The sequence below is a fragment of the Muntiacus reevesi genome, chromosome 1 (genome assembly GCF_963930625.1).
Source record: "Muntiacus reevesi chromosome 1, mMunRee1.1, whole genome shotgun sequence".
Taxonomy (NCBI): Eukaryota; Metazoa; Chordata; class Mammalia; order Artiodactyla; family Cervidae; genus Muntiacus; species Muntiacus reevesi.
The window spans coordinates 97,920,989-97,945,663 of NC_089249.1; the positions used below are offsets into that span (position 1 = coordinate 97,920,989).

Here is a 24,675-nt window from a genome sequence, read left to right on the forward strand (position 1 = left end):
CCATTGCGCTCTGTACTCCACTCTTTTGTTTAGTTTTCCTACCTCATCATCTCAAGCTTCAACACCCTGGTTATTCTGGTAATATGCCACACAAAAATTAGGTTGAAAATCTCTGTTGGTGGTCTTGGTTCTCATTATTCAAGTTTTTTATTTAAATGTCTTCAAAGTCCTTGGAAACCTGCTCAACTGTGTCTCTGGTATATTATCAAAACAAAGATATACCTGACTGTGAGCATTAATGCATTTGAACTTTGGTCAGTCTGTAATTGACCGACAAAATGAAGACAGCCTGACTCATATTTTAAATGACAGCTTATTGTTTTAAGATAATAACATCCAAAACCCTGAAAAGTAAAGCTTTCTCCTCTTTAACAAATGCAATGTTTCCTAAATGCTTTTGGTTCTGATTTAATAAATGTAAAGAGATATAATTTTCATTTTCAGAACTTTTTTATACTATGTAACAAAACATAAACAGAGAGTGGCACCATACTGAAACTCTCTCTTGAATTCAAAAACAATAGTAAGATGTATTTCTTGTTTTTCAGTTCCTTTTACAGAGGCGCTGGCTTTGTTGCCCTGGCTTCCTTGCCTTAAGGACTTAAACCACCCCCTGACCTAGAGAGTTCCTTGGTCTCAAGTAAGAATGCTTTTCTTTTTCGCCTTTGGTTTAAATGCTATGAAATTCCGCCAGGTTCAGGATCAATGGCAGCAAGTCTGGGATCACAAATTACTGCTGAGGGTCTCAAATGCCTCAGAACTTACCTCTAGGCCGGTAATCCTGAGAAAATCTTGCAATAGAAAGTGACAAATGTCACTCTACAGCTGCACAACCAGCAAACTGGCCTTTTCTTTGGACACACCCATTTTCATTCAAGCCAAACAACTGTTTTCTTACCTTCCATGCACCTTGATGTCTGAGATTGCGTAAAAGTAGCGTGCCAAGTGTAGCTCATCTACAAATATTTCCCCGACAGCGGGTCTCAAAAGCCTTATCCTCAGGTCTGTGACTGTGAAGAAATCTCTGAGTTTCTTGGTGGTATCCAGTTGCCCGTAGAGGGAAGCCATATTGCGTAGCCAAGGTCCGGCAAAAAACGCGAACCTGTCTTTGATTTCAAAGTGGATGATTTTGCTATTTGTCGTGTAACCCGTGGAGTACTCTTCAGTGCAAATGATTTCTAAGACCGTATGCTGTGATAAATCCTTCACGGATTTAGGATCCATGTGAAAAGCGTCTAAGCAGTCTGTGGCATAATACTGATACGGCTGCCACGTTCGTCCATAGTCAAGAGATTTTTCCAGGATCATTTGGTCTGGACGCCCGGATTCAAAGGTAATAACTATGTTGTCTGTTAGCTCGATAGTTTTGCTCCAAGATAGAGTGATGTTAACCTGGAGAGGCTTGGGATACTCTTTCCAAGTAGCAGACTGCCAAAAGGTGGAGGGATGTCTTCCTTCAAAGTCAAACATCAGTTCAGGTGGGTGTGCCAGTTCGGGGGTACTTGCATCACACTCGTTATTGCACATGTAGGGGTTACCCTATGGAAGGAGAACAAAAGAGGGCACGTCAAAACACTGCTGTGACACAAATCCTGCCATGTTGCTATTACTAAGTAGGAGGCTAGGAGGAAAAGGAAGGGAAAAAAAAACACCTGTTTGCAGCAATCATTTTTATTTGCCATAACTGGATTCTCCTCTTTAATAGCTTAAAAAAGAGAGAGAGACAATATGGTAATTTTCTTGTCTTGTTTCCTTCCATGATCTTTAAGAAATGAAACAGTTTATTTATCCCATATGTGTTAGACCCATAATGTGATCCCAGAAGCACAAAGACAGGGAGCAACTGTCTAATAGCTCAATACTTCTGCATCCCCTTAGAAAGATGCTATAGAAAAGCAAGGAGATTTCTCTGCACCTCAAGGGCGTTCCTCAAGAGCACAGGTTTTTAAAAAGTCATTTTTCAAGTGAAGCTTTAGAATTTGCAATGAACCATAGATTTGCTTGGGAGACAATTACCCCCATACAACATTCAGTTTCTTTTTGCTTCACCTCAAATCCATCACTCTTAACAGGGTCCCTGCTTCATAAAGCTTGCTTTTGAAGCATTTACTTTGTTCACCACAAATCATTAAAATGTGGTACACTCCAGGCTCTGGGGCTTGGTCCAAACATCTGCCATCCTATTAGCTAGAGGCAAGGGGATCCTTCAGGAAAGACTTTGGGCGGGGGTGTGCTCCAACTTATCAGGACAGGAAAGCCAGTACTTAATTAGAAGGTTTTTGCAAAGGGTCACAATCACTTGATGTGTTTACTCTGTGCTGGCCCACAGTGAGCTCTCCGTGGATTTTAGCCATTATTATTATTTTCTTTCACACAAAGGCTAATTCACGTTCCACTCCAACAAGAAACTGAAAAGTCTCCTTGTCATATCACAAGTTACAACACCACTTATGTGAAACTAAATGGCTGCTCTCAGGTTTCATCAGTAGACTGATACTATAGCAAACAATTGGCTTTCCAATTTGGGTTTCATTTTGTGTTTTTAAAAAATGGTATCATTTGGAGTCAACTATTCAGGTATTTCTCTATTACCCTGTAGTGGGTAATTATAACCACGGATGGGTAAAAGAGTCAATCCTCTGACATTATCCCTAGGCTTTTCTTTTTTTTCTTTTTTTTTCATGAACTAGGAACTTTCCATCATATCTGCAGGATGCATAAGCTGAGTCTCAAATAATGAATTTACACTTTAGACACTGATGCTCAGTTACTGGCTGACTCCTTTGAAATATGAGATGAACATTGGAGACTTGCTTCAGCCTCCCTAGAGGCAACTTCCTCCTATCTAGTCAGCTAAAACTTGCACTCTCTCTTTCCCATTAATGCAACTGAATCCTAAAGCTGGCAACAGGTTTGGGGGTCTGAGCATAACTGAGAAGGGGCAGGAGAAAGGAGAGAAGGTACATTATTTGAGGAACAGAACTGTTTTAAAAATATATTCAAGGCATCAGTGATAGTGGAAATGTTTCTGTTCTCTCTTGAATTTCAATATCCTATTCCTGATCCCAGCGTCTGTGGCACTATTTATAGTATCCCCTTCAAAATGAGCCAAGGGGGGGGGGGGGAAATAAATTTCTGTTCCAGGTGGAATAAATCACCAAATTTATTATTATTTAAACTCTTTTAAGCATACCAGAGAGCCAAATGCATAGCTCTGCAAACTGGCAAAGACTTTTTATGGAGGGCTATAAATATTGTGGAATATGTCAGGATTTATAAATTCTAAATATATGGAAATGCACATTTTACTGGAAGGGGTCAGATTTATACAAATCACACCTTCATTTGAAATTTACTGAAAAAATATGGTCACTTCAAAATTTACCAGCATGTAGCCATCTGCACAATCATTAACATGGATGCTACCACCTTTCTCCTGACAAAAGTGTCTTCATCTGAGGTCAAGGATACTGAAACACAGGAAATCAGCTCTGCGGGATACACCAAAGTGAGTTATCAGACATTTGTATTAAGTCTTGTTGAAAGACAGCATTTCTTCCACTTCCACTTAGATACACAGAGCTTCTAAGATGGGGACAGGGTACTGAGACCAAAAAAAAGGCGCAGCTAGCTGATTCTGGGTATGGGTCAGTAATAATAAGCCTGTCTTAAAAAATATGCTTAAAGATATATATTTAAGAAGCACTCATTTCCACCTCTGATAAAAGGTGTTGACAATACCCTGTATTTATTTAGCACTTATGAATCAGTTGCTTTACATGTATTATCCTGGGTAATCCTTTTCATCTCTATCTTACAGAAGAGAAAATTGAGGCATAGAGAAGTGTTAAGCAACTTGCCCAAGCTCATATAACAGAGTGAGTAAGTGGTGGAACCGGAACCCACTTTCTCTGCACCTGATCTGGCCCTTTCAATGCCTAAGTCAATGGAGCTCCCTATATGGAATCTAGTTATGGGAACAAGAGTAGGCTGGCAGAATAGAAGAACTATGACCAAGTCTCAGGTCCCCTTGCCTTGGAGAGCCCTAATGAGCATGATCATACCTCTGACAGGCCTTGATATTAAGAACCTTCCTTAGCTTCATGTACTACCCAGTTTCAGAAACTTATTTGACCATGGAACTCTTTTTGATTTTAGTAATCTCTACTTGTATACCACATAAGTAGAGTCCTAGAGAGCATCCTTTGAGATTCTCTGCTTGTATTACTCTTAAAATTGCAAACACATGGATGGAATGCCAAACAACAGGGCACAACCTAAAGCTTTAGTTCTTTAATGAAGATGTAGTCAAGTCTTACACTCTTTGCTTCTGTTCCAGAGGGACATGCTTCCACTTGGCCTGAGAAGACAGTGAACCCAGGAAAAATGCTTACTCCTACATCCAGTTGTCAGCTATCAAAATGCACGCCAGGAAGACGGGAAATTTTCATTTCTCTGCACTGATTTGGTGCCTCAGACACCAGAAAGAAAATGAGAGAAAAGCTGTAATTATTGACTGCTTACAGTATTACTATATTTGAGGCACTTGTCTTGGCTCTCAGGATATAACAGTAAACAAATCCATGTCCTTCCTTTTAGAATAGCTTCCATCTTAGTCAAGGGAGATGTACTAAAAAAAACAAAAAAACAACAAAAAAAAAAACCAAAACAAAAACAGATATATAATGCTTTATAACGTTACATGATGATAACTGCTATACAGAAAAATAAAGCCAGTTGGAGGGAAGAATTGTGTTGGAGAAAGAAAACTGATTGTAATTTTATACTGGGAGGTGAGAGAAAATCTCACCTGAACAATACAACATTGGAGCAGATTAAGAACAATTCCTAGTTTACACAGGAGATAATCAGAGGTTAATCAAAATAACAATTTTATACTTCATATGACTCTACTCCTAGTGATAATTTTAGCAGTACAATGATTTACTAAAATCATTGAGTAAACAAATCCTTTCAAATGAAAAACTACACTAATGAATGCAGATACCAAAACCCAAGCATAAAAAATTTAACTATTCATATTTCATAGTATCCATGCTCTTTTAGGAGATTAATGATTGATGACCATTAAGAATTGATGCTTTCAAATTGTGGTGCTAGGGAAGACTCTTGAGAGCCCCTTGGACTGCAAGGAGATCAAACCAGTCAATCCTAAAGGAAATCAATCCTGAATATTTATTGGAAGGACTGATGCTGAAGCTCCAATGCTTTGGCCACCTGATGTGAAGAACTGACTCACTGGAAAAGACCCTGATGCTGGGAAAGATTGAGGGCAGGAGGAGAAGAGGGCAAGAGAGGATGAGATGGTTGGATGGCATCACTGATTCAGTGGACATGAATCTGAACAAACTCCAGGAGATAGAGAAGGACAGGGAAGCCTGGCATGCTGCAGTCCATGCAGTTGCAAAGAGTCGGACATGGACTAAGTGACTGAACAACAACAAAATAACTTACTGAGAGATGGTGACATTGACAGAAAATTAGCCGAGGGAAAAAAAAGAAGTCATTCTGGTTCCCTAAGAAGAAACCCTGCATGTTAGGTGAGAGAGGAAAAGAAGAAAGCCAAAGCTGAAAATCTTATAATTCTAGAAAGACAAAGCTGGAGGAGAGATTTTATGCTAAAATATTTAGTGTAAATATTTCACAAGGGTATGATCTGTAGTACTGTTGTTACAGAGAATAATCAACAAGAAAACAATTGCTGTTAAAAGGATTACATTAATTAAAATTTCAACTATTTCAACCACACCCTAATCCTCTCTAATAAAATCAACAATAAAATTTATATAAGAAAACAACTTATTCCTACTTGCAAAAGCAAAGAACACTTGTAGCTGCTAAATCTAACAGACTCAGGCATTTGCAAGTGTAAGTAATTATTTTGTGGCCAGCAGGCAGTCTTAAATAGATCTTAATTTAAGTCATACAAGGAACAGATCCTTAGCTGATTGTCTATGGACAAAGCAGAAAATATTTATGGCTGTGCTGATAATATTTACACCATTAAGAGACGTCTAAATAATTAAACAGACACTGCTGCTAAATATTCAATATTTGTATAACAATTAGAAGACTGTGATGCTTAACTTCATTTAAAAAATAATGTAATATTTTACTACTGGGAGAAATGAAGGTAGTTATTAATTAGCACTTTGTAGCCAAAGTGGAATGCTGTTACTCTTCTTTAATGTGCTTTCAGAACTTAGAGGAATAAATAAAATTTTAGATATGTTCTTACTATTTCTATGGACAGACGTGTCTTCCCTCTGTTAGTTGAGTTCAGTTCAGCTCAGTCGCTCAGTCGTGTCCGACTCTTTGCCACCCCATGGACTGCAGCACGCCAGGCCTCCCTGTCCATCACCAACTCCCGGAGCCTACCCAGACCCATGTTCATTGAGTCGGTGATGCCATCCAACTATCTCATCCTCTGTCATCCCCTTCTCCTCCTGCCCCCAATTCCTCCCAGCATCAAGGTCTTTTCCAATGAGTCAGCTCTTTGCATCAGGTGGCCAAAGTATTGGAGTTTCAGCTTCAACATCAGTCCTTCCAATGAACACCTAGGACTGATCTCCTTTAGGATGGACTGATTGGATCTCCTTGCTGTCCAAGGGACTCTCAAGAGTCATATCCAACACCACAGTTCAAAAGCATCAATTCTTCAGTGCTCAGCTTTCTTTATAGTCCAATCTCACATCCATACATGACTACTGGAAAAATCATAGCCTTGCCTAGACGGACCTTTGTTGGCAAAACAATGTCTCTGCTTTTTAATATGCTGTCTAGGTTGGTCATAACTTTTCTTCCAAGGAGTAAGCATCTTTTAATACCATGGCTGCAGTTTTTTTTGGAGACTCCCAAAATAAAGTCAGCTACTGTTTCCACTGTTACCCCATCTATTTGCCATGAAGTGATGGGATCGGACACTTAAAAAGAACATCCTTTTACCTAAGATCTGCTAGACCCTTCAGAGTTTTTTTTTAAAAAAGGAAATTCTGTATAAGCAGTATGTAATGTAATAGTTGTCATTCCTACGACTGTGAACTTACTTTTTGAAGCTTAACCTGTTGGCAAACTATTGGGAGTGACAGTTGGAACTATAGAGAATCCTCGTGGGAGATTTGCTACAAACCTGTAAATTTACATGCCATCAGGCATGTGCTTACAAGTGGCTGTGTGAAGCATTTGGGTTAATACTTACATGATTCGTGAAAAACACTGAGAAAGAATGGCCTAGCAACCATTTGCCTCTGGCTCATTCTTGTTTGTTTCACTGGTGACCACTGTGATTTTGAAATGGACATCAGTATGGCCAAATCGTACACTGGTAAAGAATCTGCCTGCCAATGCAGGATACACAAGAGATGTGGCTTCGACGCCTGGTCAGAAAGATTCCCTAGAGAAAGAAATGGAAATCCATTCCAGTATTCTTGCCTGGAAAATATCATGGACAGAGGAGCCTGGTAGGCTACTGCCTACAGGTTCGCAAAGAATTGTACCTGCTGAGTGAAGGACCATGTATACACACACACACACATGGCTTTGCCAATGCAAGGTTTTCAAAGGGTAAAGAAACCTGTAGCACAGTCCACGGCTCAGTTCTCAGAGAAACAGACCACAAGCAGCATGCTTTAGCTGCTAGGCTAGGTGATCACCCTCAGGAGATTACTTCTTTTTCTCCTCTTTCAATACAGCTCATTGGGAGCCAAGCAGGACAGATTTTGGGAAGCTGGTGATTAATCTCTTTCTATCAGAGGGAAAATTTTTGGTTGAGGGGATCCCCCACTTCCAGTCCCTTCTTGGAACTTCTTGGTCTTGGAACTTCTGGATTCTTCCTTGGCTCTAATAAAGGGGGAAGGCCCCTCCTTTACGACCTATGTGATGAAACTTAGGCTACTCTGAGTATGGGAGCTGATGTTTAGTCAGTAATGCTGAGGTTCACTCTTCAGGCTGTGTAGCTTTGTTATTGACATTAGGGAGAACAGAGAGAAATCAGAATTAGTGGCTTCCCAGATGGCACCAGTGGTAAAATACCTGTCTGACTGTGCTGAAGACATAAGAGACATGGGTTTGATCCCTGGGTTGGCAAGATCCTCAGGAGGAGGGCATGGCAACCTATGGTATTCTTGCTGGGAGAACCCCATGGACAGAGGAACCTGGTGGGCTACAGTCCATGGGGTTGCAAAGAGTCAGACACAACTAAAGTGACTTAGCACACATGCACACACAATCCAAGATAGTGGATATCTTTTCCAGAAATCTGGAAAAGATATTTATCCAGAAAGATAAATATCAGTGCCACCAATACTGAAAAACACTTAATGACCACAGCTATGGGGATAGACTCTGTATGTCCTCAGATGGGAAAAACTCACAAGACAGTGTGTTTCCAGGTGTCCATTGTTCCTTTGGAAACAAAGGGCAGTGATTTCTTCAAATGGCAATCCAATTTCACTTTGTACCCTGCCCTATTGATTGGCAGGGGCCCCACTGTAGGGCTTATACATGGTAGCAAGATAGCTAGAACATTATCCTGGGACTGTCCCATATCCTGGGACTGCCCCAACTAAAATGCTATGTAATGGCTATTACAAAAGTACCTGTGTATTTGGAGGAGCATGAGTCCCAACTCTGAGCATGGGAAATGTGGCTACTCTGCAAATGATATAGGATAAATAATTTTACTTTTGTAACTCTATAAAGTTAAAAACTGCCTACCCCAGTTTCTAATGGAAGCCCGTGCTCATCACAAAGATTTCTCCCTGCCATAGACACAGGCTTAAGGCCTGATTGAAGCTGTTGCTTGTTTCCATCTGCTCACTGACAATTCTGCGTGTGGACTTTTTTACTCAGGAATAAAGACGGGCAGGCTTAACCTTCCTACAAGAAGAATGCTGGAAGCCATATCACAGATTACAGGCCATAATAGACACCTGTGTAAATCCCCACAGAGGATTATGGTTAGGATTTTAAAACTGGTAAAGGCTGCAGAGGTCAAAAATACCAAGTTTCTAAGAAGGAGCAATAAAATTCTCAAGCCACAAACCACAAAAATGAATTCCTATATAGCATCTAATTCATTACTTGGTATGTACTGAAGAAGAAATATATATTCATAGAATCAAGTGGGTTTGAAAGTTAATATCTACAGAAAAACACTGTAATAAACTGATATTATAATAGGTAAGGCAATTGCTTTTTAAATTTTATTTTCTTAATAAAATAAAAGGTTTTTACTTTTATTAATAAAAGTAATAAATAAATAAAAGTAAATAAATTTAAAAAAAGGTTTTTTACTACTTAAAAACCTTTGGTACAATATTTTTGCCTTACAAATAGTCTCAAAATAGACCAGAAAACAGACACTTAAATTTTAATAACACAAAGCTGAAGCAGGCTGTCAACAGTTTAAATAACTTAAGAGAAACAAGGTGAGCAAAACACCACAAAGGGAGGAAAGTTCTGCATCCTGATACCATCATGCATTGTGAGAATTATTTGGACATTTTGAATCTTGAAAGATCTGATTTGATCTCACAAACGGCTTCATTTTTCTCTCACATGAGAAAGCAAATCCAAGATCTGCTTGATGTCCATCTTCTGAAAACCATCATCTTTAAGAGAGTATAGGAAGACCAAAGCGTCCTCTGTTGAAGAGATCACTTAATTGTCACAGGTGGCAGGGGATCTTTCTAATGTGATACCCAAATGTGACAGGGTTTTGGTGAATCTATTCTGACTTCTCATACTCCTTATTTCTTTCAAATGGCCTCCTTCCAAGTTCATTAGCTGTTTACTGGGTACCATTGCAATTTTTAAAATATTGTAAAAAAAAAAAAAAAACACCACATTATTAATACAATAAAATGTTTACAATTTAGTAGTGAAGTTTAGACCTAAACAAGCAACAAAATCACATGTTTCTCAGGTTGGTTCCTCCTGCCTTTAGAGAGAGCATCGGGTGTCCTTGAGGGTAAACAGTGTCACTCATGACCCTTTACAACCTCCTGGAGTTTCACCCCTTGGTACATAAATAGACGTATTTTTTGTATTAAAAACAAACAGACATTTAATGGAGTAAGATGCAAAAATAAATTTGCAAGTGTTTTTAGGAAAGAAACAGAGAACTTTCATGCTGGGAACAGATTCGGAGGTAGCAGTCAAAGACCATGGAATGAGTACGAAGGAGGAGGAGTCTAGGGGCTCAGCTGGGTGATAATTTATTCACTTCTTCATCCTTCCTGCATATCTAAACTGCTTTGTCAGGACTGAGAACTGTGGCTTAAACCATCTCATCAAACTCCAGCCTGAGAATATTTGCTGATCTGGGGGCCACAAAGAGTGGAACATGACTGAGCAATGAACACCACCACCACCGCCAATGGTAACCGAGGTAGTAGTCTTCATATACTAAAATCTCCATGTTTTTTTAAAAAGTGAATTTGTAATTCTCCTTCCACCATGTCATAATATATACTATGCATGCAATGCTATATAAATTTTAAGTTGTATAAGAAATACATTAAGTCCAGTCCCACTCATCAGGAATTTGGTTTCAATATATTGGATTGGAACCAGGAACATGATTTAACAAACATACTAGATGATTTTGATGCAGATCCCTTCCGGATCACACTTTGATAATGCTGGTGTATTGTTTAAGAACCAAGGTTCTAGGTTAGAGCTGCCTAGGTTTGATTCCAGCTCTACCACTTAGTTGTTACATAATTTTGGACAAGCTACTTGCCTTTTTGAGCCTTGAATTCTTCTTTAAATTCATATAATAATACATATTCTATGATGTCAATTTGAAATAAAACTACATAAGTGTTTAGCATCTCTTTGGCATGCAATGAATGCTCAATAATTATTAATAGTAGCTAGCATTAACCATGCTCCTCCGTCTATATTCCTTAACTCTGAGAATGACACAAAATTTTCCATTTCCCAAGCAGGAAACCTGGGAACTACTTTATATTTTTCTCTTTTTCTTCAATTTGTTCACCAGCCAAGTTCTCCAGATGCAACTCATCACCACAGCATTGTTCATACTGCCAGTGCTGTCCTTAGGTTCTTTCTTTAATATTTTAAAATTTAAAAAATATTCTTCTGAATTGCTGTAATAGATTTTTATAATTATATCATCATTTCTTTGTCATATGTTTTATTTATTCATTTATTTATTTTGTTTTTTGGCTATGGTGGGTCTTAGTTGCTGCATGCAGGCTTTCTCTAATTAGTGGCAAGCAGGGACTACTCTTCACTGCAGTGCACCAGCTTCTCACTGCAGTGGCTTCTCTTGTTTTGAAGCACAGGCTCCAGGCATTCAGGCTTTAGTAGTTGCAGCTTGCGGGCTCTAGAGCACTGAATCAGTAGTGCTCTATGATCTATAGCACTGGATCTATAGTGCGCCTATGGCGCACAGGCTTAGCTGTCCTGTGGCATGTGGAATCTTCCCAGACTAGGGATTGAACTGGCATCCCCTGCATTACAAGGTAGATTCTTAACCACTGGACCATCAGGGAAGCCCAGAATTACTGTAATAGATTCTTAAATGTTCTCTCTCCATGGTATAGTTATGTTGTTCTCTTATAATCTATTCTCTACCTAGCTGCTACAGTAATCTTTCAAAACTCCAAAACTAACTGTATCATACCTCCTCTTAAAGCTCTTTAATGGACTTCCCATTACCTTCAGGAGTACAATTCAAATTCCCAGCTTTTAAGATCCTTCAAGATTTGGCCTCTCTAATTTTTATTTCTTAACTCACTCAAGTTCATACCTTATAAGTTGAACGTGACAACCTGAGTATATGTGTATACACAGTGGACCATATGCATTATTATATGACTCATCATAAACAAATGACTTATCATAAACAAATTCCAGTTGTTTACTTTTATGTCTCCTCCACTAGAGTTCTATGAGAACTGGTACATAATAAGTGTGCAACAAAAATTTATGGATCAAAAGAACACAAGGAAAGCAGAAAAACAGGAAGTCAGAGAGGAAACAGAATAAATTAAGTAGAATTAAAGTTTGGAATAAGATATGAAGGATTTGCTCATAGGTTGGTGATTTGGGATCAAACAGATAAACAAGCTTAAAGAACTTCCCAGCTCCCTAAATTGTAGATAGAATTTGTTTGATGTAATACACTGTATCAAAAAAGAATAAAGCCAAACAAAAAACAGAGTGCAACTCCAAGTGCAGTATGCCTGTGTGTGATTGATACAGTTACTGAAACTTCTGGTGAGGTTGGAAGACAAAGACAAATGGCATGAGCTGCAATTATGTCCCAGTCTTTTCCTGGTGTTCATTTGATCTTCATTTTTCTCCATCAGTCACAGTAGTATTTCTCCTAGTGACTTTACAGTCAAAGATCTCTTTTTCTCACCTCATCTTTCCTTACTTATCCAACCCACAGCATTCCTCTAAGTATACAGGAGTAGCTAAATACCAAGAGTTTTATTTATTTTTGGACAATTATGGAGAACAAAATAAAATTTAAGGAAGAAGCTGCAAAAGAGATGGTTGTAATTTTAAAATACCCAGGCATGTAAGTATCTCAGTAGTGCAAATCCTTGAAAAAATATAAGATGTGTAAAGGTGGAAACTGTTGTCCAACTTTCTTGTTATCCAATAAGAAAGCACACATATTTTGCTGGAAAAGAAGGAAGTGGTCTTTATTTAATTTGTTACTGCTTAAATGGCTCTCCTAATTATAGAAATCCTTTCAAACTTCACTTCCAAATCAATAGTTATTAGGAAACCAGAAAGGCTCTGGAACTGACCTAAAGTTAAGTGAGTCTATTTCCAATGACGTCTAGAACAGGAACTGAGATGTCCTTAGAAATTGTGGAATGTCATGCTAACTACAGCACAGCACATTTGATAATGAAAGGGGGAATGGACTGGAGGTTGAGAGGCACAAGGATCTGCAATGAAGTGAATAGAAAGGTGATGGAAGATTCGACATAAATTAGGTTGAAAGTGGAGGAAAAAAGAAAAAGAAAGAATCATTGGTGACACCAAGGTTTAATGCCTGGTAAAAAGTGAAAGTGTTGGTAATAAGGTATCTATCTACAACTAGTAAAAGATTTGCCCTCTATCATCGCCTATCCCAGCAGAGTTCCATTTCCAAAATGTTAGTTTGATAGCTAATGTAACTGAAAACTTTAAAAAATGCCATAAAGATTTTTAATTCATAATTAACTGTTTATAACTGTTTGTGACCCCATGAATTGCAGCATACCAGGCTTCCGTCTCCTTCACTATCTCCTGGAGTTGGCTCAAACTCATGTCCATTGAGTCGTTGATGCCATCCAACCATCTCATCTTCTGTTGCCCCTTCTTCTTTTGCCTTCAATCATTCCCAGCATTAGGGCCTTTTCCCGTGAGTTGACTCTTCATATCAGGTGGCCAAAGTACTGGCGCTTCAGCTTCAGCCTCAGTCCTTCCAGTGAATATTCAGGATTAATTTCCTTTAGGATTGAATGGTTTGATCTCCTTGCTGTCCAGGGGATCTCAGGAGTCTTCTCCATACCACAGTTCAAAACCATCAAATTTTTCTCACTCAGCCTTCCAACTCTCACATCCATACTGTCTGCCTACTTCATTACAAATCCAGCTAGTCTGTTTTCCTCAAATATCCTTCTTACATGTTATTCTAGTTTGGAAAATAAAGACCCAAGAGTCCAGAAGGCAAAACAGAGCCCTCAGGAGCCAGTGCAAGGAATTGTAAATACTCTTAAGGAGCTAAGTGGAACCAACCAAGTCAACAAGAGACTACTAGAGCTGGGAATTGCAACCCAAGGAACAAACAAGTTATGTTCAGTTCAGTTGCTCAGTAGTGTCCAACTCTTTGTGACCCCATGAATCGCAGCACTCCAGGCCTCGCTGTCCATCACCAACTCCCAGAGCCTATCCAAACTCATGTCCATTGATCGGTGATGCCATCCAGCCATCTCATCCTCTATCGTCCCCTTCTCCTCCTGCCCTCAATCTTTCCCAGCATCAGGGTCTTTTCAAATAAGTCAGCTCTTCGCATCAGGTGGCCAAAGTATTGGAGCTTCAGCTTCAACATCAGTCCTTCCAATTATGTTACCCTTCCCAAAGCAGTCACAAGGAAGTGGAAGGCCAACTACAAATGAAGTGGGGAAAAATCAAGTGGAAGAGTGAATCGGACTAAGTGTTGGAAGGTAAATAGAAACTAGTAAAAATAGGAACAGGTTAGAAGTAATTTAAAGATAAGACTTGTGAGCTGCAAACTAGTGATGCATGGGGGTATCAGTGCTGGACAAAGATGAAATCATTATTTTCAAGCCTGGATGGTTGGAACAAATAGTTATTTTATCAAGGAATATCAGCTTCTCCTATAGTGAAAAAGAGCACAGAACTGTTTCTCAGAATTCATATCCCACCCCTCTGTGAATTCTTTATGCCTCTGTTTTCTGGTCTATATTATAGGAGTAACAGTACATTTTCATAGCATTTTTGTGAGGATTAAATGAGCTAATATGCAAAAGAGCTTAGCATGGTGTCTGGCACATAGTGGAACCTCAGTAAATGTCCACGATACTATTATCATCATCACTGGCATCATTATCATTGCTGTTCCTAACTATGACTTTTGCAACTTGTTTTCTCTTAAAAGCCTCCTCTTCAGAGTCAATTGTTGCCACCGAATGGTTTAGTAGTCGGTTCTTCAAAGTAGGGTAATAAAATGGAGGGGTGAAGTTAATCTCTTCATAGAATATATACAACAAATCAACGTCTTGAGAATCCAAATGCAAAAATGCCATTCCTATTATTTATGTTGTAACTATACAAGGTCCCAGGGTGCTCTTTGTGAACTAATATAAAATCATCAGGCTTCCCCAGTGTCTCAGCAGTAAAGAATCTGCCTGCAGTGCAGGATATGCAGGTTTGGGTTCGACCCCTGGGTCAGGAAGGTCCCCTGGAGGAGGGCACAGCAGGCCACTTTCTCCATTCTTGCCTGGAGAATACCATGGACAGAGGAGCCTGTTGGGCTTCAGTCCATAGGGTCCCGAAGAGTTAGATGTGACTGAAATGATTGAGCACATAAAAATATCCACAGATGACTCTTAGAAAATACCCTATCTATCACTCAGAACCAAACCTGTTATAGTAGCTATGCCCAATCTGGGCTTTCTAGGTGGTGCAGTGGTAAAGAATCTGCCTGCCAATGCAAGAGACATGAGTTCGATCCCTGGGTGAGAAGTATCCCCTGGAGCAGGAAATGATAACCCATTCCAGTATTCTTGCCTAGAAAAGTTCCACAGACAGAGGAGCCTGGCAGGCGACAGTCCATGGAGTCGCAAAGAATCAGACAGGACTGAGCAACTGAGTACACACACCTGGCCAATCTAGGGGGAAAAAACGTAATCCTCCCACCCTGCCAGGCAATTCAGAATTCAGTGTAATTAACACCCAGATGGGAAGAGATATACCTGAGACCGAATTCATACTCTTGAATTTATGAGCAAAATCAACTTGGAGAAATTATCTAACTTTCCCGGGCCTCTGTTTGCTCAAGTATGGAACCAAGACTACATCTCACTCCCAGGTAAAAACTAAAGCAGCTAAGACCTTAGAAAAAGAAAAGCCACACAAAACACAGAAACTGAAATGTAGTTGACAACATAGATCCATTTTCTCCAATATCCATTCTCTTTTCCTTTTAACAGTTCACACCTAGGTTTCCTAATACAGTAGCCACAGGGCTCACGTGGTTACTAAGCACTTGAAATGCAGCTAGTCTGAAATGAATGAGATGTAAGTATAAATCACACATGGGATTTCAAAGGCTTAGTACAAAACAATGGAAGTATTTCATTAATACCTTTATGTTGATACATGTTAAAATGATAATATTTTGGATATTCTAGGGAGATAGAACATATTAAAATTATTTTAACCTGTTTCTTCCCCCCCTTGTTGTTTTCAATTAATTATATGAACACCTTATATTTCTATTGGACAATACTAGTTTAAACAATCAACCAGATGTGATTAAGGAAACAACTCTCTGGCAGGTGAATGTTCATAATGGTCCTTCTACTTCTTGTAATTTAGATTGAAATGACCTTTGCCATCAACGGAAATAGGCACTTGATGTCCTGGATGTGTAGCTTTGGGCAACATGAGTACAGATGGCATGAAAAACGGTATGACCAGCTGGTGAAAGCAAAGACTAAGATGAGAAGTAGAATAATAGGGAATCTTTGAAGAATTGTCTGAAATTTGTGTTTTTCATGGTTGGGAAAGTCAAACAGAGAGCAGCCACAAGGATCAAAAGGTTCCTTAAAAATTACATGAAAAGAATATGAACGGGATGATCAAAAATCAAACTGCAACAAGGATGCACTTAAGTTCCTTCAGAAAGGTAAGTAGAAATTCCTCAACCCCAGTATTAATGTCATTCCAGAATTTAGGGGTAGGGGATGAGTTACTCTTTATGGAGGAACCTCTTCTGGACCAACCATGTAGGAATTAATCAACTCCCCTAAAAAAAGGAAGGCCTCATGTATTGGTCATAAATGTGAACACATCATTTACTTACAACTGATTTTATTGGCAGTGTACAACCCACATTTGAGTTTATATATATTTAATTAGAACACTCTGGATATCTGAATATATGTTCAGGAGAGACATACAAATTTAATATGACCTCCAAGAAAATGAAAAGGCAATTCCTATCCTTGAAAAAAAAATTCTTTTAAAAGATCAGAGGTTTAAAAAAAAGAGTATATGATTAATAGTGCCACATATTTGAGAGAAGATAAGGAATAAGAAAAATTCTTTGATTTGTCTTGAAAGTGGTTGTCAATGACCTTGAAAATACTTGTTATAATAGAGTGTTGAGGCAGAAACTATTATATTAGAGAATGATGGAATGATTTTTAAAAATTAGGGGAGGGGAGGAAGCAGGGGCTCAAAACACATGTTGGAGAGGTCTAAAATGAAAGCAAGGAAAATGGTATAACAATTTAAATGGGAAAAAGGATCAGGCAGTGCACTTTTAAGACATCAGTTTTGATGACAAAGTGCAAATAAATGTAGTAGGAAAGGAGAAGATAAACATACTCATGAAAAAAAGGTTAAGTATGGACTAAGTTGCTAAGTATCTACATTATAATTTTGCAAACACAGGATGTATTCCCAGTGCAAAAAACTCTCTTATGTATTGGCTAAATCTTTTTAGTTAGTAGCCAGGATGTTCTATGACTAAGATTATTGAATAAATGCCTCCTTTGTTCCTCACCTTCTAATTTCATTAATCTGCTGTGGTTAACTGACCCTTACAAAAACCAATAAAAGATTGATTTTAGGCAATTTCAGATCTTCCTTGATATTAGTTCAGGACCATATCAGTGGAAAATCTACTTGTCTTGAATGGATTGCATTGGTCTACTCAAGTGATTTCAGAACTGAGAAGTCAGAAGATATTGAATTTTAAATATTAGATTATTTTATATTGGACTTTGGATCTAATTTTAGATATTAAAGTGTAAAATCACATTGTCCTTATTGCTAGCCTTCTTTTTTATCTTGCTGCAGGATCAGTATTGTTTTAGTACAGTATTTGATGGCTCATAAGCCTACAGGGTGAGGGAAAATATTTATACTACTTATTGAATGGTGGACAGGCCAAGATTTAAAATAAATTTTGCAAACTTTAAATGCAGTAATGTATTAACATCTGGTGGCCAAATCATATTTTGCTATTGTATCGATAGTAAAAGAAATATCAAACAAAACAAAACAAATACCAGGCTAACATAAAGAAGCAATGAATATGTTTGTATTTGTGGTGTTGCCTTGAAAAAGAAGCTTTCAGCCAAGAGAGACTGCCTCTGTATAGTCTGATATGTTGATACCATACAAAAAGTAGTAAACAAAAGCAAATGAACAGGACAATTATTTTTGGCATATGATAAGAATCTTCAATGGGCATCCTCAGTGGCTCAGCAGTAAAAGAATATGCTTGCAATGCATGAGATGCAGATTCAATCCCTGGAAAGTGAAGGTCCCCTGGAGAAGGAAATGAAAACCTACTCCAGTATTCTTGCCTGGGAAATCCCATGGATAGAGGAACCTGGCAGGCTACAGTCCATGTAGTCCAAAAGTACAGTCCAAAAGTCGAACATTACTTAGCCACTAGACAACATCACCACCAAGAATAATCAGTATTGAGCAATATTTAAGAGTATACTAAAACCAGAAACAAAGTGCAGTTTTTGGGCCCTCAAATGAAACACAAACATTTGATTTTATTGAATTACATAAAAGGCCCAACTTTCTTTTGAAAAATGCCTAATGCTACAGAAAAATACCTAATGTTGCTTTGTTTAAAACAATAATAATGACAAAAGTTAACATTTATTGTGAATTTATTATATGCTGGGGCTATTCTAAGTACACTACTCTAAAAGTCTTACATGAATTAAATCTTTTGATTCTTGAAATAAAACAAACCAATCCTAGGGGGAATCAACTGTTATTATTATTATGCCTCTTGAGAAACCTGTATGCAGGTCAGGAAGCAACAGTTAGAACTGGACATGGAACAACAGACTGGTTCCAAATAGGAAAAAGAGTATGTCAAGGCTGTATATTGTCACCCTGCTTATTTAACTTATATACAGAGTACATTATGAGAAACGCTGGTCTGGAGGAAGCACAAGCTGGAATGAAGATTGCCGGGAGAAATACCAATAATCTCAGATATGCAGATGACACCATCCTTATTGCAGAAAGTGAAGAAGAACTAAAGAGACTCTTGATGAAAGTGAAAGAGGAGACTGAAAAAGTTGGCTTAAAGTTCAACATTCAGAAAACTAAGATCATGGCATCTGGTCACATCACTTCATGGCAAATAGATGGGGTAACAGTGGAAACAGTAGCTGACTTTATTTTTCTGAGCTCCAAAATCACTGCAAATGGTGACTGCAGTCATGAAATTAAAAGACGCTTACTCCTTGGAAGGAAAGTTATGACCAACCTAGACAGCATATTAAAAAGCAGAGATATTACTTTGCCAACAAAGATCCATCTAGTCAAGGCTATGGTTTTTCCAGCAGCAGTCATGTATGGATGTGAGAGTTGGACTATAAAGAAAGCTGAGCACTGAAGAATTGATGCTTTTGAACTGTGGTGGTGGAGAAGACTCCTGAGAGGGCCTTGGACTGAAAGGAGATCCAACCAGTCCATCCTAAAGGAGATCAGGTCTGGGTGTTCATTGGAAGGACTGATGCTGAAGCTGAAACTCCAATACTTTGGCCACCTGATGCGAAGAGCTGACTCATTGGAAAAGACCCTGATGCTGGGAGGGATTGGGGGCAGGAGGAGAAGGGGACGACAGAGGATGAGATGGCTGGATGGCATCACTGACTCGATGGACATGGGTTTGGGTAAACTCTGGGAGTTGGTGATGGACAGGGAGGCCTGGCGTGCTGAGGTTCATGGGGTTGCAAAGAGTCGGACACGACTGAGTGACTGAAGTGAACTGAATCTTGCAGATAAGGAAACTGGGACTTAAGTGAATTGCCAAGATTGTAGTGGCATCTAGTGGTGGCAGAAAGTGGACAGAACCAACTCTAAGCTTTATTTTTTTTTTTTAAATGATCAAAATATTAGTACACTACTGTAGTTCCTGAACAGAACCTAACTGATATTTTACTTTGTTTCAGTCCCTGATAAACATATTCTCTGTATAGTAAGAGTTTAAAGTTCTTGAAAGGATCAGATGCCAAGCAGGTTAGCAATCACTGGTTTATCATCAGTGGAGTACAGTGGGAACTAGGTTCTAGGAATAAAAAAGTTTTCAGACTAAGTGTTCCTATACCTGATCAAGACAAAGCAGGAAGAGTAAATTTGTGGCAAGTTCCAACTTGTAGAGTCGATCTATTTTAAATCCCTTTTACACAAGACCAGGATTCATCCTAGAAATGAGTGAAGCTAGGCAGACAAGTCTTATCTAAAGCCAAGATAAAACTATTGCCTGGAAAAGAAGAGAACTGAGGCTAAGACTCAAACAAGGCTTATTTAAAAAGATACAAGGTTCTGGGTGCAAAGGGGAGGACATGGTCTTAGGAAAGAAAAGAGTCAGTGAGATGAAAGACTTGGAATTCAGAGATTGAGAGCTGGTGTCCAGGATCTTTGGGAGATTATATGGAAACTCTATGGAAAGAAAATGGCAGACAGCAAGCAAAGATGATCTCTAGGAACCTTAGGTAGAGCAGGATTTCCCAAAAGGATCTTACATGAATATTAGCCTTACTGACATTCTCCCTCATACAAACTCACAGTGGAAGTCTGTTTTAAGGATGAGAAGTCACATGGCAAGGACACTTATCTGACTTAATCCAGCATTTTCCAAACTTACTTAACAAATAAATCTTTTCTTATTAAAAATGATGTTGAGCTGCTGTTGCATAGAGTAGATTTTGGAACACTGTGGTGGATACAATTAAGAAGCAGACACAAAGTTACCCGTTAAAGGAGTTGAAGAAAATACTGGAACATCTATTTCCACATGTGTTACCTCATGCTTTAAATTTTATTTTGATATGTTTCATAATGCTTAATACATATTTGTGCAAAACAAGAACTTATACAAAAGAACATACATAAATTAAAAGTGTATGCTCCCTGTTTACTGATGAAGCACACATCTGATGAGTTTGCAGACAACCAGAAGAGGAAGGAGACCACTCGGGGTGGACATTCTCTACCAAAATGCAGCTCTAATCCCTGGGAATGGAGAGGCTGTTCCCCATTCCTGCTCTACTTCTGTTTCTCTTGCTGTTTGTCCAAGATGGACTCTAGCCCCACACTGGAACACTCGCAGCTACTGAAAGCTGTTAGTGATAAGTACTAATGTCAACTTCAACAATGGTATATGAAAACTTTCATAGATAAGAAGAGTTCTTGCTCCCTCAGAGTAAGTCTGAAAATAAATCTAAACATTACATGATATTTTTATTGATATTTCACTCTAAAATAAATGAATACACCAATAATTAATTCAGAGTATTAACAGAAGATGAAAGTAGAATTTGTACTCAGTCATGTCCGACTCCTTGCGACCCCATGGACTGGAGCCCACCAGGTTCCTTTGTCCATAGGATCATTCAGACAAGAATACTGGAGTGGGTTGGCATTTCCTTCTCCAGGGGATCTTCCTGACCCTGGGACTGAACCCATGTCTCCTGTGTCTCCTGCACCAGCAGGCAGATTCTTTACCACTAAGCCAAAGAAGAATGGGAAGCCTGAAAGTAGAATGTAAAATTTGTTAATTTTTAAGACTCAGGTAAAACTCCCAAATTTAAAAAGAAGAAATGGAGTCCTTTCTTGATCTAGAGCTCTTTTAATAGGACTGAATATCACAAAATAGATCTAACTGCTGTTTCTAACTTAAAAAAAAAAAATTTGAGTTTTCTGCAATTCAGTTTATTAGATTCAAGTAAACAGCTCTCTGGATTACTTGACAATCACTTAGATTCAAGGTAACAGACTCAAAGCCCCTAGAAGCCAGGTAGGCACAGGCAAACCATGAAGTATACTGTGTGTAAAGCAATGCGTGTGAGTCTGGGGGGGCTGGGGGACTCAGGCACTGGGTTAGGGGAGCAATCACAGGTCAGTTCCAGCTGACTGTCTCCATGTAGGAATTTGGATCGAGCCACATTCTCTAATTTTTCAAGAGAAACTATAAAAAACTCAGATTGCAGGTGATCTCCCAGTATTTAAAGTTGACATATTTTTAAGAGAAAACAATGTGCATGACAAACCAACCACATCTACAGGCAAAATTCGAATGTAAACTGCCATCATGCCTCTGCTATATCAATAAAGCTTCTTTTTGGCCATTAGTAATTGTACTTAATTATCTTTGGAAAATCAAAGACTGTGGGCTTTGGCAGTAGATAGGTCTTCTTTTGCCACATAATAGCTCTGGAACTTAGCATAAATTACCTATCCTCTCCAAGATTTCATTTCCTCAGCTCTTCAGTCGCTCAGTCATGTCCAACTCTTTGCGACCCCATGAACCGCAGCACGCCAGGCCTCCCTATCCATCACCAACTCCCGGAGTTTACCCAAACTCATGTCCATTGAGTCGGTGATGCCATCCAACCATCTCATCCTCTGTCAGATAAAAATGATAACCTGAAGCAGTGTTGTGATGATTAAATAACACAAATGGCCTGCATGTGTGTGCTCATGCTAAGTCGCTTCAGTCATGTCCAACTCTTTGGACCCCATGGACTATAGCCCGCCAGGCTCCTCTGTCCAGGGGGATTCTCCAGGCAAGACTACTGGAGTGAGTTGCCATTTCTTCTCCAGAGGATCTTCCTGATCCAGGGATTGAGCCTCGGTCTCCTGCATTGCAGGGGGATTCTTTACAGTCTGAGCCACTAGGGAAGCCCATAAATGGCCTGACTGCTTCAAAACTTACTGCATTCCTTTCCTTCCATTTTACTGCCCATGGGGGCAATAACGAGAACTCTGTGTATGTGTGTGCACACGTGTGCATGTATATAGGGTTTTAAGGTCTGAATATTCACAATGTGATTTTTTGTGAAGGCCATAAAAGACAGAGAGAACACAGAACAAAATCAGACTATATGCTATCACTAATTGATTATTGTCAAGCTATTTAGGCCTCTGGGCCTCAGTTCCTTATCTGTACCTATGTAAAGTGAGCACCAGATATTTCTCCTCTTAAAGTCATCATGAGGCAGTGATACAGTGGTTTTGGGCTTGGCCATTGGACTCAGACTACCTGGATCTGAATCTACTTACTAGCTGTGAGATATTGGACACCTTGATTAATTTAACTTCCCATGTTTGAGTTTCTTCCTCTGTAAAGTGAGGATAGTAAGAGTACCTTACTTTTAAGAAATAAAAGACATGCAAAGCTGTTATACCAGTTCCCAGAAGATATCAAGTGCTTCTTAAATAATAACTTCTATTACTTATGGGGTCTAATACACTATTGATTATAAGCAGTACCATTGTGTGTACTATAAAAGGAAGAAAAAAAATCACTTCAAATTAAATTTCAACATCATGCTTTCTTATTAGAATTTTTACTTTATATTTAATAAAAAGGGTCTCCAGACCTAGGTACACATTTGCATAACACACTACTTTTGTGCCTATATAAAAGAAAAACATAAATTTAATTGGGTAGATTGACTGTGCTGAATCACTTGGAAACTCAGAGTTCTCCATATCAGTGCTTTTCTACCTAAAATCATCTGAGCAATCAGGGAGCATTGGGAATGCATTATCTCTTTCTCCTTTCTTCCTGCTCCTCTACTTCTTCCAATTTTAAAAGACTTTAAAATTTTCCAAGATGCATATTAGTAGAGAGAATAGTATAATGAATCTCCTTGGACCCACAGTTCAAGGCAACACTCAATAAAGAGCTATGCTTTTACCATCTGAAGGGTTTATCTTCTAAGTTGCTAATACCTATTTTGCAAATCTTGACGCCTACCTTTTCTTGATACTACTAGAATATGTCAATAGAACGTTTTCAGGAAAGAAATGGGACTCATATTCTTTCTTCCTATTGCCGTGAAACAGTTTATTTCTTCAAACTTCTCTTGTTTCTTGAAACTGCTCTTGTTCAGTCCTGTCAACAGGAATCCCAACCAGGTTTGTGCATGTGAAGGCAATGACAACTATGTCACAACTGCTGCCTATCAAGGAGCAATTAGGACACCATTGACTGGAAGATGCATCCTGACTTTGTCAAGGTTAAAATCAGGGTGTCTTATATGAAATTCTCATGATTTCCCCCTAGGAATACCAGAGGTGCTCCATTATCTTCAGGCCTAAGGAAATGCAGATGAGAGTGATGAAGAAAGATAATGTTAACACCCATTGAAGGAACTTAGCTTTTTTGTTCTGAAACCTAAGATCATCATAATCTTTTATAATTTAGAAATGAAAACAAGAAATAGTTTCCGTCATTACCTTGATTACTAGGCTACTTGGGACATGATAAATTCTTTCAACTGATATTTTGGGGTCTTTTTCATCCCAGAATTCTAAAATACATGTTATTACATCTTTATTGATTAATTTTGATCCATTTGTTGAGTCTATAGGTTTTATCTTCATGACTGACCTCTATGCCCATTATACTCGGTCTCATTTTTTAAACTCATGATTTCATTTTCTCAGCATTCTGGATATGGCTGATTTGATTATTTGCAATGTCAAGTCTGCTTTTTACTACTTTCAAATAAGATTTTTATTTCAGTTATTGTCATTTTCATTATGTAGCATGCTCTTCTTACCCAGGCCTGCTTTTTCTCAATAGAGACAATGTCTTCTTTTATTTCATTAGGCATGAAAAGTGGGTAATTTCTAAAACCATGTCCTCTATTTCATGAAATAGATCAAGTTTATTTCTGAGCCCTTATAATTTGGCTCTGTGTGGTAGACTCGCTGCTATTGCTATTCACTTTTAAGACTGATATGTTGATATTTTCATCCTTGAAGTTAAGGGTTTGCTTGAACATCTTAAGCAGCAGCAATTATTGTCTTGGGGATGGACAGATATTAGAGAAATGATCCTGCCATCTTAAATATCAACCAGTGGTTCTCAAATTTCAG

The 24,675-nt window shown here is 38.6% G+C and overlaps 1 protein-coding gene across 10 annotated transcripts in view; it reads right to left on the reverse strand.

Moving 5' to 3' along the window:
• Positions 1-24,675, reverse strand: part of NTNG1 (netrin G1) — a 399,049-nt gene that overhangs the window by 163,390 nt on the left and 210,984 nt on the right. For all 10 annotated transcript variants that reach the window (XR_010659492.1, XM_065907714.1, XM_065907703.1 and 7 more), the window contains exon 3: positions 899-1,539. Coding sequence is in view for 9 of the 10 variants with exons in the window: in XM_065907714.1 (XP_065763786.1) it covers positions 899-1,539 (641 nt within the window). In the remaining variant the exon portion in view is untranslated. The remainder of the gene's footprint in view (positions 1-898; positions 1,540-24,675) is intronic.